General features: G+C 41.3%; 1 protein-coding gene across 1 annotated transcript in view; it reads right to left on the minus strand.

The window, feature by feature from the left end:
* Positions 1 to 1,284: 1,284 nt before the first annotated feature.
* The window catches only part of PECR (peroxisomal trans-2-enoyl-CoA reductase), a 43,376-nt gene continuing 23,710 nt past the window's right edge, over positions 1,285 to 20,950 (minus strand). Inside the window, exons 5-8 of the mRNA XM_003816790.7 lie at positions 14,363 to 14,459; positions 12,190 to 12,300; positions 6,575 to 6,686; positions 1,285 to 2,171 (exon numbers count right to left, since the gene is read on the minus strand). Coding sequence (XP_003816838.1) covers positions 2,086 to 2,171; positions 6,575 to 6,686; positions 12,190 to 12,300; positions 14,363 to 14,459 — 406 coding nt within the window. The 3' untranslated portion in view covers positions 1,285 to 2,085. The remainder of the gene's footprint in view (positions 2,172 to 6,574; positions 6,687 to 12,189; positions 12,301 to 14,362; positions 14,460 to 20,950) is intronic.

The following is a 20,950-nucleotide window of genomic DNA, read 5'->3' on the forward strand; positions in this document are numbered from 1 at the left end:
TGATGTATATAAGAGTCCTGGATAATAAATTCATAATTCTAAAATATAGATAATGACCAGCTGTCCAGTGATAGTCTAAGAAGAAGCTCTAATAAGCAGTTGTACCTAAGTTTAGTGCTACATAGGCAGGTTCTGTCCCTTAAGCAGAAATAAATGGCAACGCTATGGAGATTTAAGGAGTCGACGGCAGTCATTAACACAGGTCATGTGAAAGCAAGCCCTGCCTTTTCCGTCTTCTCCACCAACCTGTATTAGGGCCACTTTTCCCTCTAACATGGTTTGTAATTCTCAGTTGTTATGATATTATCAGTTCCAGAAGGCCACTGTTAAAGGGCTATCTGGGAGGAAAATGAAGCTTTCTGATCTTCCCACATTATTAGTATGAGCACAAAATTTAAGGACACACTCACTCTCAGGGGCAATTCTGCACTGGCACAAACCTGACAATGGAGAATAGCTCCTTAAATGCTGCACCCTGGGCACCTCATTAGCCTCTCCCTCGTGCTAGCCCTGCTTGGGAGCATGAGAAAGCTGCAGATTCTGGGTCCCAAACCCCAGAGCTTGGTAAATCACACACTTTAAAATGAGGGTAAATGACAGGCCAGGCGTGGTGGCTCTCACCTGTAATCCCAGCAATTTGGGAGGCCAAAGCGGGTGGATCACTTAAGGTCAGGAGATCAAGACCAGCCTGGCCAATATGGTGAAACACCATCTCTACTAAAAATACAAAAATTGGCCGGGCGTGGTGGTGCACACCTGTCATCCCAGCTACGCAGGAGGCTGAAGCAGCAGAATCACTTGAACCCAGGAGGCGGAGATTGTGGTGAGCCGAGATTATGCTACTGCACTCCAGCCTGGGTGACAGAGTGAGACTCCATCTTAAAAATAAATAAATAAATAAATAAATAAATAAATAAATAAATAAATAAAGTGAGTGTTAATGATAAAAAAAAGAAAATAGCTACTTCACCTCAGATACTTGAAAGAACTTTGATTAAGACAAAGAATGAACATATTCAATCTGCTAAAGGCATTTCTTCAATAAGGGTCTAACTATCAGACTGGAGCCACGGAAGGCAGAATATGGAACCCTAATACATTTGCATGCAATTGAAATTTTGTTTTTGCCTACAAAAGGAGATACATGGAAACAAGGGAATACTTTGGACAGAAAATCAAGACACAAATCAGGCACTGCCAAAAATAAATCACATAAAACTTTTTCTTTGAATTAAGAGAATTTATACAAATTTGACTTCATGAACAAAAGAAACTACACATCAATAATTACCATAAGGCTTTATTGCTCCAAAAGTATTTGCCACCAAAAATAAGTCATTGTATAATTCTAATTTTAATAATCTTAATTATGACACAATTTAGATTTATTTTCTACCTTTATAATTTTGTTGTTGTTGTTTGTTTTTGTTTTTTGGGTTTTTTTTGAGATGCAGTCTCACTCTGTAGCCCAGGCTGGACTGCAGTAGCATGATCTCAGCTCACTTCTGCTTCCTGGGTTCAAGCGATCCTCCTGCCTCAGCCTCCCAAGTACCTGGGACTACAGGTGTGTGCCACCACACCCGACTAATTTGTGTTTTTGTTTTTGTTGTTTTTCAGTAGAGACAGGGTTTTACCATGTTGGCCAGCCTGGTCTTGAACTCCTGACCTCAACTGACCCGCCTACCTCGGCCTCCCAAAGTGCTGGAATTACAGGCATGAGCCACTGCGTCTGGCCTCTACCTTTACAATTAAATAATAAAATCTTCTGGGAGTTCATGATCCCTAGAATTATCATTGATTTAAAATTATTCCATTTTTCAAATACTTTTCTTAGAAATAAAAAGTAAAATCATTAAAATATGTTAATTTCTGTTACTTATACATTTTTAAATCATAGGTTAAAAGACTCTGATTGGGACATAAGACTGTATATATTTCAGGAATAGTTTTTCCATAGATATAATTAATAACACTTAAAAATCAGAAAAATGTTTTCCATACCAACTATAAGCTTTTAAAAAGTACAGAAGCATATCCTCAAGATGTGAAGGCACTGGGGGATGGAGGTCACCTTGTTTCCTCAGCTCAGAGCTTAGCTTTCTCCTTAAAGGTCTCCTTCATCTTTTTGACAACAGAAAGGTCCCCTGCTCCCTTGGGCCAGTTGTCATGATCTGTTAAAGAAGTGGAAAGCCTCCTGTCACTTGCAAATCTCATTTGCCCTCTTCATTCCCACCAAATCCTCTTGTTAATTTCCCTGGTTCACACATTTTCTCAGCACCAAAAAATAAATCCTTAGGGCAAACATTTGAGAAAAGACTTCAATTTGAATCTCAGGTCTGCCACACGTTAGCTTTCCTGAATTTGGGCACATGTCTCTTCCTGAGCCTCAGTTTCCTCCTCTATTAAAGGATATAACAATATCCACCTTTTAAAGTTGTGAGGGTTAAATATGACACCATGTGTGCAGTGCTTCGCATACTGTGGATCGTCAAGAAATAGTGTCTCCTTAATAATCACAATTTAAAAATAGTGTCCTTACTTTGTACCAGGCACTGCTACTTGCCTCTCCAGCATCCAGGTCCCCATCTCTTCTTTCCAACAGCTTGTTTCCATTTAAGGATCTAGAAGGTGCCAGGGAAGCTTGGCACCAAGGCATGTGGTCTAAGTCAGTCAGTGCACTATAACCCCGCCACAGTTATTGGTTGGAAATGGACATTTGCATAAGTTGATCGAATATAGAGTGGATCTCAGAATTTTGTTAGAAATTCTGGAACAAAGTCACTCCTCCAGCCCTCTCTCTCTCTGTGCATCTGGGTATGAACACAGAAGTATCAGCCTTACACATAGAAACAGCAGGCAGCCATCCTGCAATGAGGAGAGCCTGCCTTAAGATAGAGCCAACACCATGGAGGCAAAAACAGGAAACAGGGGAAAAACTTGTCCTTGATGAGATCAGTGAGCTACTAAGTCAAGTCTTACCTGTTTTTCAGTTATGTGCCAGCGAATTCCTTTACTGATGAGCCCATTTTGAGTTGTGACTAAAAGCATCCAATTCGACAAATGACTTTATTTTTTTAATTTTTATTTTTTGAGACAGGGTCTCGCTCTGTCACCCAGGCTGGAGTGCAGTTGTGCAATCATGGCTCACTGCAACCTCGACTTCCCGGGCTCCAGTGATCCTCCCACCTAAGCCTCCCAAGTACAGGCACATGCCACCACGTCAGGCTAATTTTTTAAATGTTTTGTTGAGACGGAGTTTCGCCAGGTTGCCCAGGCTGGTCTTGAACTCCTGGGATCAAGCAATTGGCCCACCTTTGCCTCCCAAAGTGCTGAGATTACAGGTGTGAGCCATGGTGCCCAGCCCCTGACATAGGGATTTAAATGTGCATTATCTAAGGCCGGGCACAGTGGCTCATGCCTGTAATCCCAGCACTTTGGGAGGCCGAGGCAGGCAGATCACCTGAGGTCAGGAGTTCGAGACTAGCCTGGCCAACATAGTGAAACTCCATCTCTACTAAAACTACAAAAAAATTAGTGGGGCGTAGTGTCGGGCACCTGTAATCCCAGCTACTCTGGATCCTGAGGCAGGAGAATTGCTTGAACCTGGGAGGCAGAGATTGCAGTGAGCCGAAATCATGTCACTGCACTCCAGCCTGGGCAACAAGAGTGAGACTCTGTCTCAAAAAAAAAAAAAAAAGAAAAGAAAAAGTCCCTTATCTAATTTAATCCTCCCAACAGCTCTATGAAATAAATACTGTATGTGTCCCTGCATATAGGAACAAAATAGAGGCTTATAGAAATTAACTTTCTCACAATCATACAGCTAATAAGGGTAGAGCCAAGTTTCCATCTTAGGCATTCTCACTTTGGAGCTGCCAATCTTAAAAGAAAACACCATAATGAAAGGCTGAATAATCTCATTATTCGGGGGGCAGTATATTCTTAAAAGATAGATGTACCCGCTTTCCTCAAAAACTTAAAAAAATATTTTTAATGATAAAAAGTGTTAGAATTACAAAAGAAAATCATGTCACTGAAGGCCTAAGGAAGAAGCTATTTGAAATTTCTTTCCCTTCTAAAGGTAAAACAGTGTAACCTGCGACAAGAAATAGTGACTGAAGTCTACTGTGAGAGAAGTGGAAAGATTCTCTCCACCCTCACTACTTGGAATTTTTTTCAGAAAACAATATGGCAAAACCATGTAGGTATTTCTTCTTTCCAACCAAGACCCTTAAAACCACAGCATCCTATGGACATCACCACATTGATGTTATTAGTAATGAAATACATGTGGGAGGGGAAATAATAAGTAAAATTAAAGCTCTATACTGTGATATTGTGAAACATACATTTGGTCTTCAACCCCATCTCCCACATACAACTCCTATCCTAGACTCTCCAAAGTGATGTGTTCTTATATGTTAATGATTGACTGATGGCTGGCAGCCCCTAGTTAGCTTCAGTATAGGGGCTGGTCACCAGACAGACCAAGGCATGATTACAGGGTTGGGACCTTCAGCCCATACCCACCCCACAACCTCTGGGGAGGTAAGAGGGGCTGAAAGTTAAGTTGATCACCAGTGGCTGATGGTTTAATCAACCATGCCTATGTAATGAAGCCTCCATAAAAACCCAAAGGACTGGGTTCAAGAGCTTCCAGATAGCTGAACACATGAAGGTTCCTGGCAGGTGGTGGGGCACAGAAGCTATGTGCCCCCTCTCACATGCCTTGCCCTGTGCACCTCTTCGGCTGTATCTCCTGTAATATCCTTTATCATAAACCAGTAAATCAAAGTGTTTTCCTGAGTTGTGTGAGCTGCTCTAGCAAATTACTCCAACCCAAAGAGGGGGTCGTGGGAACCCCAACTTGAAGCTAGTCAGTCAGAAGTTTTAGAGGCCCAGACTTGTGATGGTGTCCAAAGCAGGGGGCATCTTGTGGGACTGAGCCCTCAGCCTGTGGGATCTGACCCTATCTCCAGTGTCAGAACTGAATGAGAGGACGCCCAGCTGGGGTGTGCTGCAGAACTGCTTGCTTGGTTGCTGTGCGGGGGAAGTAACCCCAAACAACTGGTCACAGAAGTCTTCTGTGCTAATGGTTGTTGCGTTGTGAGAGCAGAGGAAAACCAGTTTGAGTTTTTGCTCGCCTCTCACATACACCAATCATTTATTAACGCAAAAAAGGCCTTAAGCCTTGATCAGACTGTCAGCACCTGAAAGAGTACGTAGACCCTGGGTCCTTGATATGAAATTCAGATTCACCTGGGTTACATCAACCATATATTAATTTGCTAGTAGCCACTTAATTATCTTTAACAACAGAAATTCAATACATTTGCATTTTATACCCTTTACTACATTTTTGGAGTGATTTAGAGTTATTAGCTTAGATAAACCTTTTAACTTCTGTGGATTTGTTTTGTTGTTTATAAAACCAGGATACTGGACTTTGTGATCTTTTAGGACCCTTCGAACCGCAAAGTTCTGTTATCTAGTCATGAGATACACACACACACACACACGTAAAGGCATTTACATGTAATATCAATATTTGATTTAAACTTATAAAACTTCTGGGTTTTTTTCTTGAGACAGAGTCTTGCTTTATCTCCCAAGCTGGAGTGCAGTGGCATGATCTGGGCTCACTGCAATCTCCGCCTCCTGGGTTTAAGCGATTCTCCTACCTCAGCCTCCCAAGTAGCTGAGACTACAGGTGCCCGCCACCACACCCGACTAACTGTTTATATATATATATATATATATATTTTTTTTTTTTTTTTTTTTTTTTTTTGAGATAAGAGTCTCACTCTGTTGCCCAGGCTAGAGTGCAGTGGCACAATCTCAGCTCACTGCAACCTCCGCCTCCCAGGTTCACACCATTCTCCTGCCTCAGCCTCCCAAGTAGCTGGGACTACAGGCACCCGCCACCAAGCCTGGCTAATTTTTTTGTATTTTTTAGTAGAGACGGGGTTTCACTGTGTTAACCAGGCTGGTCTCTATCTCCTGACCTCAAGTCATCCACTTGCCTCAGCCTCCCAAAGTGCTGGGATTACAGGCATGAGCCACCATACCCGGCCAAATTTCTGTTTTTGTACATCAAAAATGATGAATACAGAAATTTCATATGCCTTCATTCAATTTATATCTCAAAGAGAGCACAAAATAGCACCATAGCACCCCACCCCACCTAGCAGGCCTGATTCTTCTGCTCAGATATGTAAGCCATTTACTGGAGGAACAAAATGGAATTAAATCTTTAAAACTATAACATGCTCTTGCCTCTTTTCTGTCTCCTCTTTCGAAACATATACTCATACTGAGAATATTTTTCAGGGTTCAAATTCCACCAACCTATGCATGCACAAAAAGCTAAGTTCTATAATAAAGATAGTTAGATATTTTCTGTGACAAGGAATATTTCATTAAAAAAATCACATCATGAATATAAACATTTTGTACATTTTGATGTTCTATAAGAGGGCACCCTCATCTCTTAAGTAACTACTTATAATAAATTTTAAACCCCTGAACATGACACAGCATAAAGCTGGTGACTGCTCATTCCTCAGCTGCTCACCTGGTACCTCATACGAGTGAGTATAGAGACCCCGGCCCCCATCCACATCCACCGACTGTCCAGTGATGAAGGAAGCTGCAGGAGACAGTAGGAAGCAGACCACAGAGGAGACCTGGAAACAGAAACACACATGTGCATAGGTAAAAGCAAATACTCCCCATTTCTAACCCCCTCACATTCCCCAGTAAAGACATCTCAAAGCCCATGATTGTAACATGAATCCAACAGTGTGTGCATGTGCACCACAACCTCACAGTACATAGACAACTTTCTTTTCCTACAACTTCCCTTTCTACCTGAGCATCACCGAAATCAGGTAGGTGACTAGGGTAAAGGTGGCAAGGTATGAGGGAGCCTTAGACGATGTCAAGCAAGCTACATGACGTCAAGAAGCCATAAGTGAACTCAGTGCTTCAACTCTGCTCTTTCCCATTTCAAACAATTCACTTCCTTCTGTGCCTTTCATTGTCCTCCACAACCCCATTTTCCATCACTACCTCGTGCCTTTTATATTTTGGTCCCTGAAATAGTCAATGTGTCTGTTTAGCAATAAACTAGCATTCTGGTTTGTTCATTCTGTGGTCCTGTCAGGCCAAAAGCCCAGCAACACACATTCAAAGGAGCTCTCTACAAGAGGAACTTCAAAAACTTAGCCAGGCACAGTGGCGGGCACCTGTGGTCCCAGCTCCTTAGGAGGCTGAGGTGGGAGGATTGCTTGGGCCTAGGAGGTTGCAGTGAGCCGAGACTGCACCACTACATTCCAGCTTGGGTGACAGAGTGAGACTCCATTTCAAAAAAAAAATAAAAATAAACCAAAGGCACTTCAGACTCCCACTGTACTCCTTAAAAATTCAAATAGGGAACTGATGAGTTCAGCAACATCTACTCCCAACCCAAACAGAAGGAAGTTATTTCACTGACTTGTAAAGGAGCTCTCACTTGAGGCTGTGGGAAGAAGCAGAGTTTCTCAAAGGGTGATGATCCAAAACACCTGCATTAGAATCACTAGGGATGCTTACGGAGACTTCAGATTCCTAGATCCTTCCAGGATCACTGCAATTGTAAGCTCTGGGGTTGGGGTCCCAGAATCTGCAGTTTAAAAGGCCCCCAGGCAGGGCCAGGACTAGGGTGAGGCAAGTAAGGTGTCGAGGGTGCAAGATTTAAGAAGGTATTCACTCTCAGGTTTGCACAAGTGCAAAATCTTGCCTCAGAGGGAGTGGGTCCTTAAATTTTGTGTCCATGCCTTGCTTGCCTCATCCCAGTCCTGGTCCTATATTCACAAGGCTATACCTCCTTGAGACTCTAAGAGCTTGGAGAGCAGCCAAGCCTTCTCTCCATCCTTGTATTCCCAGCAGCTAGTACAGTGCTGCACTATCTAAAACGAGGCCATTAGACATAGTCGCCTACTCAAACACTTTCAATATGACTGGTCCAAATTGAGACGTGCTGTAAGTATAGAACACACACTGGATTTTGAAGACTGAGTATGGGAAAAATAATGTAAAATATCTCATTAATCCTGGATGCTCCAAGGGGTGAAGAAAATCATCTCAATTTTCCATGTTGATTACATGTTGAAATGACGATGTTTTGGATGTATTAGGGTAAGTCAAATATATTATTAAAATTAATTTCACCTCTTTTTACTTTATGTGGCTCCTGGAAAGTTTAAAATTACAAATGTGACTATTAGTATATTTCTATTGGACAGGGCTGGTATAGAATTCACTATTTAAAAGGTCCCACATTACTGTGAAAAGACAGATTGTACTGAGACATGGTAACAAGCAACAGAGCTGGTTTTAACCCTGTTTGATCCAGTAGTGACAACTCAGCCAATGAACATGTTTGTTAAAGTTAGCCCATCAAAAAGAGACTAGCTCCAATGAGCTCCTTTCTGAAATGCCATCCAGACAACAACCATCCCACCCAAGGAGTCACAACCTCTAACAATCTGTATACCACACTCCCTCAAAAACACAAAAAACCGGCCAGGTGCGGTGGCTCACGCCTGTAATCCCAGCACTTTGGGAGGCCGAGGCAGGTGGATCACCTGAGGCCAGGAATTCGAACCAGCATGGCCAACTTAGTGAAACACTGTCTCTATTAAAAATACAAAAATTAGCTGGGCATGCTGGTGCATGACTGTTAATCCCAGCTACTCAGGAGGCTGAGGCAGGAGAATCGCTTGAACCAAAAAAAAAAAAAAAGTTTTTGTTTCTTTTTTTAAATGTAGCTATTTTAAAGTAAATGTTATTTATGTTAACATGTACTCCTTTATTACTATTTTAAAATGAATTAATAATATTTCTTAAATTTTGGTTTTAATTTCTAATGCAGCAAATATAGATAATGTAAACCACATAAAGTATATATATATATACACATACGTATATATATACACACATACGTATATATATACACACATACGTGTATATATACACACATACGTATATATATACACACATACGTGTATATATATACACATACGTATATATACACACATACGTGTATATATATACACATACGTATATATACACACATACGTGTATATATATACACATACGTATATATATACACACATACGTGTATATATATACACATACGTATATATATATACACACACACGTATATATATATATATATATTTTTTTTTTTTTTTTTTTTTTTTTTTGAGAAGGCGTCTCACTGTCACCCAGGCTGGAGTGCAGTGGCACAATCTCTGCTCACTGCAACCTCCATGTCCCGGGTTCAAGCAATTGCCCTGCTTCAGCCTCCCAGGTAACTGGGACTACAGGCACATGCCACCATGCCTGGCTAATTTTTGTATTTTTTAGTATAGACAGGGTTTCGCCATGTTGGCCAGGCTGATCTTGAACTCCTACCTAAAGTGATCCACCTGCCTCAGGCTTCCAAAGTGTTGGGATTACAGGTGTGAGCCACTGTGCCTAGCCTCCCAAACAAAGTATTCTATCCAAAATAAAAATGTAATATAATTCCCTTGATTAAAATTCATTAAATATTACTCTTAGTTTTCAGAATACAAATCCAAAGACCTTGGTTAACATGGCTCATCAAATGTTTGATTTAACAGTATCTTCCAAAATACAATGCAAGTCTATTTTGGTTCAGGAACTCTGTTTCTAGAAACATATCCCCTCACCCAAGAGTACATGATTATATTCATAATGTTCATTGCAGAATTACTGCAAGAACAAAAATATAAATAAAATCCAAATCATAATGGGATTTTATTATATTATAGTATACCCATAACAAGTTTCAGAAAATAACAGAGTAAATTCTGTTTTCGTAAAAAAGTCAATAAATAGGCCAGGCGTGGTAGTTCACGCCTATAATCCCAGCACTTTGGGAGGTTGAGGCAGGTGGATCACCTGAGGTCAGGAGTTCAAGACCAGCCTGACCAGCATGAAGAAACCCTGTCTCTACAAAACTAGCCAGGCGTGGTGGCGCATGCCTGTAATCCCAGCTACTCTGAAGGCTGAGGCAGGAGAATCGCTTAAACCCAGGAGGTAGAGGCGGTGGTGAGCCGAGATCGTGCCACCGCACTCCAGCCTGGGCAAGAAGAGTATAACTACGTCTCAGGAAAAAAAAAAAAAAAAAAAGTCAACAAATACAAATTTTTAATGCATGCATAGTACATTTCTGGAAAGACATTCACCAAACTGATAATAAAAGCTAGTTCTAAGCATGATAACTCTTTTAAAGAGTTTCATGGGCTTGCTTTTATAATTATCACTTCAATAAATCTGAAAGTTATTTTGTATATAATACAGGATAGGGAGTCTAATTTATTACTAAACGGCCAAATGCCCCCAACACTTTGCTGAGTGTTTTATCCTTTCCTTACAGATTGAAATGCTACTTTGACTCCATAAACTCCCACATATGGTTCCAATTCAAGAATCTGTTCTGTTCTACTATTTTTAATATGTTTCATTACCAGCACCAGATGCTGTAAATAAATATAGCTTCATAGTATGTAAATACACAGTACATAAATAAATATAGCTTCATGGTTTCATTATACCATGAAGGGTAATCCTCTCATTATTCATTTTCAAAACATTTTTAGCAATTTTTGCATACATATTTTTGATAGAATCAGCGTGTTAAATTCCCAAAAGATATTAAATTTATAAATTAATTTAGGGAAACCTGACTTTTTAATAAAATTGGTTCTCCCCATCAAGGCATATTATATGCCCCTAATCTGGTCTTTTTGCTGCTCCACAGAAAAAGGGGCTTTTTGTTTTGTTTTGTTTTTTTCATTTATGAAACTGACGCACTGCCTACTGCCCTAAGGAGGCAGGTGATTTTTTTTTTTCATTTAGAGGTAAGTTTACTACTAGTTATTTTCATTTTTATTATTGTGGGAAAGACATCCTTTTCTCTTTTTATTTTATTTTATTTTATTTTTTGAGATAGAGTCTTGCTCTGTCGCCCAGGCTGGAGTGCAGTGGCGCAATCTCAGCTCACTGCAAGCTCCGCCTCCTGGGTTCACACCATTCTCCTGCCTCAGCCTCCCCAGTAGCTGGGACTACAGGTGCCCGCCACCACACCCAGGTAATTTTTTTGTATTTTTAGTAGAGGCGGGGTTTCACCGTGTTAGCCAGGATGGTCTCGATCTTCTGACCTCGTGATCCGCCTGCCTTGGCCTCCCAAAGTGCTGGGATTACAGGCATGAGCCACTGTGCCTGGCCTCGTTTTCTTAAAAAAAAAAAAAAAAAAAAAATTACATTTCAAGACTGATGCAAAGCTAGGTGTGGCGGCTCACACATGTAATCCCAGCACTTTGGGAGGCTGAGGTGGGCGTATCACTTAAGGTCAGGAGTTCGAGACCAGCCTAGCCAACATGGTGAAACTTCGCCTCTACTAAAAACACAAAAATCAGTCAGGTGTGGTGGCATACACCTGTAATTCCAGCTACTCGGGAGGCTGGGGCAGGAGAATTGCTTGAACCCAGGAGGTGGAGGTTCCAGTGGGCCAAGATCACGCCACTGCACTCCAGCCTGGGCGACAAAGAGACTCTGTCAAAAAAGTCATCGTCTTCATCATCGTCATCATCATCATCCCAGCACTTTGGGAGGCCAAGGTGGGAGTTCAAGCCTGCAGTGAGCTATGATCGTGACACTATACTTAGCCCGTAACAGAGTGATACACTGTCTCAAGCAAAAAAAAAAAAAAAAAAAAAAAGACCGCTGCTGGCAATTTGGAAAGCTGCTGATTTTACAGACTTCAACCTTAACCGAAATCTCATGTGGAACTTCATATGGCCATAATTGTCCGATTTGCTTAGGGTCCTGTGTACCAACAAATGCCATGTAATAAAATAATGTAGCTGAAAATACAGTAAAACAAACTAACAAAAAAAATGCTGTTATTAATTTATACCGCATTCACTCTCAAGTACAGATTGCTGTCAGTAGCCAAAGCACAACCAGAATATCCCTGACAGCCAGAAAGAACAGGGGAAATGTTCTGCTGGCAGTGGGAGAAAGAATGTCGTCCAGACCGCATAAAAATGACACTGAATTACAAATTCCAAAGTATAACGCAGAGCAATTCTAATCAATGCTGGAAATATACCTTACCTCCTCAGGAACACCAATTCGTTTAGCGGGGATTTTCTGAAAAGACCCTTCAAAGAAGCTTTGTCCCCAGGAACCATAGTTCTCCACAGCAGTCTGGGAATAAATAACTCCCTGTGTTGAAAAATAAAACAGGGACAAAATAAAGTGTATTATATTAAATTTTAATTATAAAGATATCAAGATACTCTACTGGCATTTCAAACATTAAGTAGCTTAAGTCAAAAAAAAGTTAACAGTGCTGATATTAAATTTCCTCCATGTTGTCAAAGAAGTACAGTCCCCACCATCCACAAATGGATGATCTGAATAGTTATTTTGTGACCTCCTCTTCCTCCTAACCATGCCCTGGATTTTTTCATGAAAGACTTGTTTTCTGAAGGTCATGATTGTGTAAGTAAATGAAAGAGGCACTTAACTGGGAACAATGGGACAGGGGACTCTGTCTATTTTAGTTTCCATTTGGCTTCTCTGCTTTACAAGAGAAGACTGGGCAATGGCTACATGAGACTTAGAAAAATGCAATATTTTCTTGGCTTTTTACCTAGATTGAAATCGCAAATAAAGCATTTGAATCCAATACCAATAAACTAAAATTTTCATTATTTAGGAATTTTTAAATGTATCTTTCACTGGCTTTCTAAGGTCAGGAAAATTACTCAAAAACTGTATCCCAGGCCAGGTGCAGTGGCTCATGCCTGTAATCCCAGCACTTTGCGAGGGTGAAGCTGGAGGATTGCGTGAGCCTAGGAGTTTGAGACCAGCCTGGGCAAAATAGGGAGACTATGTCTCTACAAAAAATATAAAAAAGAATTAGCTGGGCATGGTGGTACATGCCTGTGGTCCCAGCTACTCAGGAGGCTGAGTTGGGAGGATCGCTTGCACCCAGGAGTTCGAGGCTACAGTGAGCCGTGATTGCACTACTGCACTTCAGCCTGGGCAACACAGCAAGACCTTGTCTCAAACATTTAAAAAAAAAAAACTGTATCTCACAGGATACAGCTATTTGTAATGGATTCAAACTGTTAAATTATGGAGAGAAGGGGAGGAAAGAGAAGTTAAAATAAAATGAGAAAATGTGGCAGTTTTAATAACTTCAAATGATACTGGAGAGATATATTGGTTTCCAATTACACAATATGTTGCCTTTTATTTAAAGAGGATAAAATCTAGAAGTATTAAAATTTGATCATTTAACCAAAAAAGTCTCTGGAAGGCAAACATGAATTAGTATTAGTAGCAACACCTTTGTCAGAGATGAGATTACTAACTTCATGCTTGAAGTCAGTCATGCATAGTCTTCATTGAGTGGCACAGATAACACCTACTGATATTACAGAGATAAGATCTATAGATAGGCTGGGCGCGGTGGCTCACACCTGTAATCCCAGTACTTTGGGAGGCAGACGTGGGTGGATCACGAAGTCAGGAGATCGAGACCCTCCTGGCTAACACAGTGAAACCCCGTCTCTACTAAAAATACAAAAATTAGCCAGGGGTGGTGGCACGTGCCTGTAGTCCCAGCTACTCGGGAGGCTGAGGTAGGAGAATCACTTGAACCCAGGAGGCAGAGGTTGCAGTGAGCCAAGATCGTGCCACTACTCTCCAGCCTGGGCAACAGAGCAAGACTCCTTCTAAAAAAAAAAAAAGCCAGAATCAAGAATCACTGGTTTAACATTCTTGACAATCTGGCTGTAAATCAAAGAGTACTTCCATAATGATAATTAGACCTTCTGGGCCGGGTGCAGTGGCTCACGTCTGTAATCCCAGCACTTTGAGAGGCCATGGCGGACAGATCTCCTGAGCTCAGGAGTTCGAGACCACCCAGGGCAATATGGTGAAAACCCGTCTCCACGAAAATACAAAAAATTAGCTGGGCATGGTGGCATGTGCCTGTAGTCCCAGCTACTTAGGAGGCTGAGGCACAAGAATCACTTGAGCCTTGGAGGTGGAAGTTATAGTGAGCCACGATCATGCCACTGCACTCTGGCCTGGGCAACAGAGACTCCATCTCAAAAAAAAAAAAAAAAAGAAAATTAGACTTTCCATTTTATCTATGTTTTAAAGTCAATCTTTTATGCTATACTTGCATATTACCAAATACCTCTATCAACATCACAAATGGAATCAGAAAGCATAATTTGGCAATAAATTTCAATATAGATCGTTTACCTACAGGGGCAACACAATTGATCCGTATTCCACTGCAGGCCCATTCCAAAGCTAAAGATTTGGTGAGGTTGTAAACACCTGCTCTTGCAGCTCCAGAATGCCTTTGAAAGACAAAACATAAACATGACAATCAGCTTCTGTTGAATATTTCTCTTGTTCATCAAGCTCACAAGTGTGCCAACTACCTGACAGAATTCCACAAGAGACTTCTTGCTGTGGAGTCTGTCTTGTTGAGCTTCTGTCTAAACAATGAAGAAAAAACTATGTCCTTCAATATTAAATCCAAGCCACAGCTGATGATCAAGCAAATCTCACATGGCATAGACCGAGATAAGGCTCCCCAAATCACTATGTAAGAGGAATACTTTGAAGAACTTTGATTACAAAGGAAAACAAATTGGTAATTTTAAGGATTTCAAGCCTGTGGTTATTTTTAACATCAATTTTAAATAACAAAGGAGGCCAGGTGCAGTGGCTCACACCTATAATCCCAGCACTTTGGGAGGCCAAGGCGGGATCACCTGAGGTCAAGAGTTCAAGACCAGCCTGGCCAACATGGCGAAACCCCATCTCTACTAAAAATACAAAAATTACCGGGCATGGTGGCAGGCATCTGTAATCCCAGCTATTCAGGAGGCTGAGGCAGGAGAATCGCTTGACCCTGGGAGGTGGAGTTTGCAGTAAGCTGTTATCACACCACTGCACTCCAGCCTGGGCAACAGAATAAGACTCCATCTCAAAAATAAATGAAGTATGGGGTCTTGTGTAGATAGACACTGTGGCTTAGAATTTCTAATGACAAGATCCTCAAAACCAAATATAGGATAATTTAATGTGAGAAAATTAACTTATACAACTAATTAGGAAAACTCTTTCAATCAAAGGTATTTGAAATCAGCTGGCAAAAACCAGATTATTTAGTAAATAATGGACTTCCTTTAACATTTATTTTAGCATAGGTCTGCTGGTGATAATTCTTGCAGATTTTATATGTTTGAAAAAGTCTTTAATTCATCTTTCTTTTTGAAAGATATTTCAATGGATAAAGAATTCCAGGTTGGCATGGTTTTTTCTGTTGGCACTTTAAAGATGTTACACCACTAACTTTTAACTTGCATTGGTGCTGATGAGAAATCTGCTTCTGTATACAATGTGTCTTTTTCCTCCAGCTGCTTTTAAGACTTTCTCTTTAGCACTGGTTCTCAGCAATATGATTATGATGTGCCTTGTACACTTTTCTTCATGTTTCTTGTACTGTGGTTTGTTGAGCTTCTTGGATCTATAGGTTTATAGTTTTTATCAAATTTGGAAAATTTTCACCCAGTGTCTTCAAATTTTTTTCCGTCCCTGTTTCTCATGTCTCTTTCAGAGACTCCAACTGTCTCACAGTTTACGAATGCTCTGTTTTTGTTTTTTGTGTTTTTCAGACAGATTCTCGCTCTGTCACCCAGGCTGGAATGCAGTGGCATGATCTCGGCTCACCGCAACCTCTGCTTCCTGGGTTCAAGTGATTCTCCTGCCTCAGCCTCCCGAATAGCTGGGTTTATAGGAGTGCGCCATCACGCCCGGCTAATTTTTGTATTTTTAGTAAAGATGGGGTTTCAGCATGTTGGCCAGGCTGGTCTCAAACTCCCGACCTCAGATGATCTGCCCGCCTCAGCCTCCCAAAGTGCTGGGATTACAGGCATGATCCAGCACACCCAGCCTCAACTGAACATTTTACAAATTGAGTATGCCTTATTCAAAATGCTTGGAACCAGAAGTGCTTTGGATTTCAAATCTGTTCTGATTTTGTTTTGTTTTGTTTTTTTTTGAGATGGGAGTCTCACTCTGTCACCCAGGCTGGAGTGCAGTGGCACGATCTCGGCTCACTGCAAGCTCCACCTCCTGGGTTCACGCCATTCTCCTGCCTCAGCCTCCCGAGTAGCTGGGACTACAGGCACCCACCACCGTGCCCAGCTAGTTTTTTGTATTTTTAGTAGAGACGGGGTTTCACCGTGTTAGCCAGGATGGTCTCGATCTCCTGACCTCGTGATCTGCCTGCCTCGGCCTCCCAAAGTGCTGGGATTACAGGTGTGAGCCACCGGGCCCGGCCAAATCTGTTCAGATTTTGGAATATTTGCATATACTACCTGGTTTAGCATCCCTAATCTGAAAATCCAAAATCTGAAATGCTCCAAAAAGCATTTCCTTTGAGCATCCTATTGGTGCTCAAAAATTTTCAGATTTTGGAGCATTCTGGATTTTGAGTTTTCAGATCAGGATGCTCAACCTATATTTGTGTAATTTTTCTTTTTCAGTGCCTGTTATCTAAGGTTGTAGAAAAAGACCTTCTCTATTGCCTCTTAAAAATGCAATCTCTAGCTTCCCTAAAAAATGGAAGGAATCAGAATGTTGAAAAGATACTAAAGAAATCAGCAAAAATATATATTTTTTTAATCCACACTTTTCAACTGGTAAACTTGTGTTTTTCAAGTTACTTCCTGGTGTATTGTTTTTCTCCCAGTTCTATTTGGATGACCTTTAGACTCTTATGAAAGAAATGACTGAGATAGGCTGGGTGCAGTGGCTCATGCCTGTAATCCCAGCACTTTGGGAGGTTGAGGCAGGTGGATCACATGAGGTCAGGAGTTCGAGACCAGCCTGGCCAACATGGTAAAACCCCATTTCTACTAAAAATACAAAAATTTTAGCTGGGCATGGTGGCAGGTGCCTGTAATCCCAGCTACTCAGGAGGCTGAGACAGGAGAATCACTGGAACCCAGGAGGTGGAGGTTGCAGTGAGCCGAGATCGCACCATTGCACTCCAACTTGGGCAACAAGAGTGAAACTCCATCTCAAAAAAAAAAAGAAAAAAAAAGAAAAGTAGGAAATAACTGAGATAGTAGGTTAAATAAGGTCACTAAGTTCTTTTTTCTTTTCTTTTTTTTTTTTTTGGAGGGGGTACAGAGTCTCATTCCAACCTCTACCTCCCAGATTCAAGTGATTCTCATACCTCAGCCCCCCGAATAGCTAAGATTACAGGTGTGTGACACCACACCTGGCTAAATTTTGTATTTTTAGTAGAGATGGGGTTACACCATGTTGCCCATGCTGGTCTCGAACTCCTGACCTCAGGTGATCTACCCACCTCAGCCTCCCAAAGTGCTGGGATTACAGGCGTGAGCCACTGCATCCAGCCCCACTGACTTCTTTTCTCAAAAAATAAATATCTATTGCCCATGGAAAAATTAATCAAAATCAGAATATGAGTCAAATATGTCAAATTCCATTATGGTGAACTTCACAAGTTATTCCAAATTCTACAGTCATAGATGTTGTAAATTGGTCATTAGTTAAAAAATGAATTTGGGGTTATTCAAAGATACTTAATGTAGGCCAGGCGTGGTGGCTCACGCCTGTAATCCCAGCACTCTGGGAGGCCGAGGCAGGCGGATCACAAGGTCAGGAGTTCAAGACCAGCCTGGCCAGCACAGTGAAACCCCGTCACTACTGAAAATACAAAAAATTAGCCGGGCACAGTGGCGTGCACCTGTAATCCCAGTTACATGGGAGGCTGAGTCAGGAGAATTGCTTGAACCCGGGAGGCGGAGGCTGCAGTGAGCAGAAATTGCACCACTGCACTCCAGCCTGGGTGACAGAGCGAGACTGTGTCTTACAAAAAAAAAAAAAAAAAGACACTTAATGTAAAAACAACTTGTAGGCCAGGCACAGTGGCTCACGCCTGTAATCTCAGCACATTGGGAGGCCAAGGTGGGCAGATCACCTGAGGTCGGGGGTTCGAGACCACCCTGAGCAACATAGAGAAACCCCGTCTCTATTAAAAATACTAAATTAGCCGGGCATGGTGGCGCATGCCTGTAATCCCAGCTACTCAGGAAGCTGAGGCAGGAGAATCGCCTGAACCCAGGAGGCGGAGGTTGTGGTGAACTGCGATAGTGCCATTGCACTCCAGCCTGGGCAACAAGAGCGAAACTCCGTCTCAAAAAAAAAACAAAAAAACAAAACAACAACAACAACAAAAAACACTTGTAATAGGACTAAACCTAGTACATAAATATTCCCAACAAAGGACAACTAGATAATGCTCCCCCAAACTATGACTCCCAAATCCTCATCATTCTTGAGCTTTTCTTTGTAATACATACTTGAATATAAATGTTTTCCTTCTCAACCATTAAGAGTAAAAAGATCCTCCAAAGAAATGCCTTAGTTGTGATAACCCTGCAGATTTAAGCGCCCTCCTGGATGCACAGCCCCAGAGCCCCAGGGCCACAGGCTCTAGTGTAGGAACCCCTGATGCACCTCAAACTCCTCTCCCTGGTAGTTAAGGCCGTTTGTGACTCCCACTCCCGTTCCAAGGTATTAATTTCCATTTAGCTGCACCACCCATCATCACAAAGAATTATTTGTAGTTCCCAAAAGTGCCACAGTGTCTCAAATTTCTGTGTCTTTACACAGTAAATGTCTCATTGACTTGCCTTCCTTTCTCCTCCTCATATGTCACCAAACTCGAGTTCACCTTTGAGACATGTTGCCAGGATGCTGCCCTCCTCTGTGCTCCTTTTATCTTGCACACTTGCAAATACCTTTACTGGAATATCCAACACCTTCTCTCTCTAGCTGATTATTTTCATGCTTTGCTCCCCTACTAGTTGTGGACTCCCTCAGAGTGTGGATGGTATCTGATTCATTTTAGTATTTCCAGATGTATCTTGCACATGTACCTGTACTGGTCAAGTAAACAAGCGACAGCCAATAGCTTCAATTTGTCTCTTAAGAGAGCTAAAATTTAAAAAAAAGGAGTGCTCAATCTCTGACATTCATCCTCCTCTTCTATTGTAGAGGATACCTAAAGCCATGTCTTTCAAATTGTAAATTACAACACAATGCTAATAGTGAAATAAAATTAGCAGGTAATAAGCAGCAAGTGTAAAAAAAGAATACAACAGAGTAGACCACAATAAAATTGAAAATATCAGCCGGGTGTGGTGGCTCATGCCTGTAATCCCAGCACTTTGGGAGGCTGAGGCAGGTGGATCACCTGAGGTCAGGAGTTCGAGACCAGCCTGACCAACATGGTGAAACCCCGTCTCTACTAAAAATACAAAAAACTACTGGACGTGGTGGTGGGTGCCTATAACCCCAGCTACTCAGGAGGCTGAGGCATAAGAATCACTTGAACCCAGGAAGCAGAGGTTGCAGTGAGCCAAGATCGCCCCATTGCACTTCAGCCTGGGCAACAGGAGCAAAACTCCATCTCAAAAAAAAAAAAAAAAGGAAAGAAAGAAAAATCAGAGTGCACAATACATAGTAAGAATGTTTGCTTCACGAATTTTGTTTTGCCTATAGTCACACATACACATATGTGTTTACTAGGTCAAGATGTAAAATTTCTTACTATGAGTCATGGTCCAAAGTGTGAAGGCCACTGGAAAAGGAAACGATTCTTAAGAGAACAAAAGCAAGAAGTATCTGAAACACTTCTTTTCCATGTTAAAGACAAGCTGTGTTTTTTTTCTAGCCAACCGAATATCAGAAAAGCCAGTGATTTCATTTCAAAAATGTATTTTAAGAAAAGAAACTCTCATTACTTCTTACATATGCATGAAAGAGGACACATTTCACTCATAAAGGAACTACAACTTTTCTAAAGGGCAGTTTGGCAATATCTCTTAAAATTACAAAGGCATTTGGCTTTGGACTTAGCAATTATACCTCTTGCAATTTAGGCTACACACTATCTGATGTACAGAAAATGTTACTTACTGCAGGTGTTTAGTTTGGTTTTGGTAATAACAAAAGGTTGGAAACAAACCAAATGCTCATCAGCTGGAAAATGGTTACATAAATCATTCCTTACTTATGGTTTATAAAAGTGGCATATTAGCCATAAAAAAATAAGAAGAAATCTCTTTAGACTCTGTTAAGAAAATATCTCCAGGATATTTGCTTCATTTGAGAACATCAAGATACAGAATAGTGTTTATAGCATCCTAAATTTGTGGTTAAAATGTAGGAAAAAGATATGCCCCCAAAACTATTAACACTAGTTGCCGGTGAGGATGGGAAACGCCAGAAAGAACCTACAATCTGAATTATTTCTTCCAAGATGCTAAAATAGGTAAATACATTTAGTAAAGAATAATGAGCAGGAAAACAAGGTAGAGTGGTATCAATGGCCTGCACACCATTTTTTACTCTGTTTTTAGTAACATCACATTGATTTCCACTTGAGGAAGTACCTCTTGCCTGTTCTCAGTCCATGTCTGAGTGATGATGACCACAGTTCCTCATTCCTCAGGCTGACCATGCATAGCAGAGCAACCTCATTTCTACAGTTTTTGGTTAATGACTGAACACATAACCAGGCAGGGTCAGTTAATGAGTATCCTCTCTGGGACCTGCTGGCACCACTAATACTGTTTTTGCTGGCATGACTTGAGAGGCACTCTCTCATTGGAGAGTTAAGAACAGCTAGAGTGTTGACCTGTAACTCTTGTTAGTACTCGCCTTTTGCCACACCTAGAGACAGCCTGCCTGAGAATGTACGCAGACATGAAGAAAGCAAAACCAAAAGGAGAGGCAGCTT

This window comes from Pan paniscus, chromosome 13, assembly GCF_029289425.2.
Source record: "Pan paniscus chromosome 13, NHGRI_mPanPan1-v2.0_pri, whole genome shotgun sequence".
Classification (NCBI taxonomy): domain Eukaryota; kingdom Metazoa; phylum Chordata; class Mammalia; order Primates; family Hominidae; genus Pan; species Pan paniscus.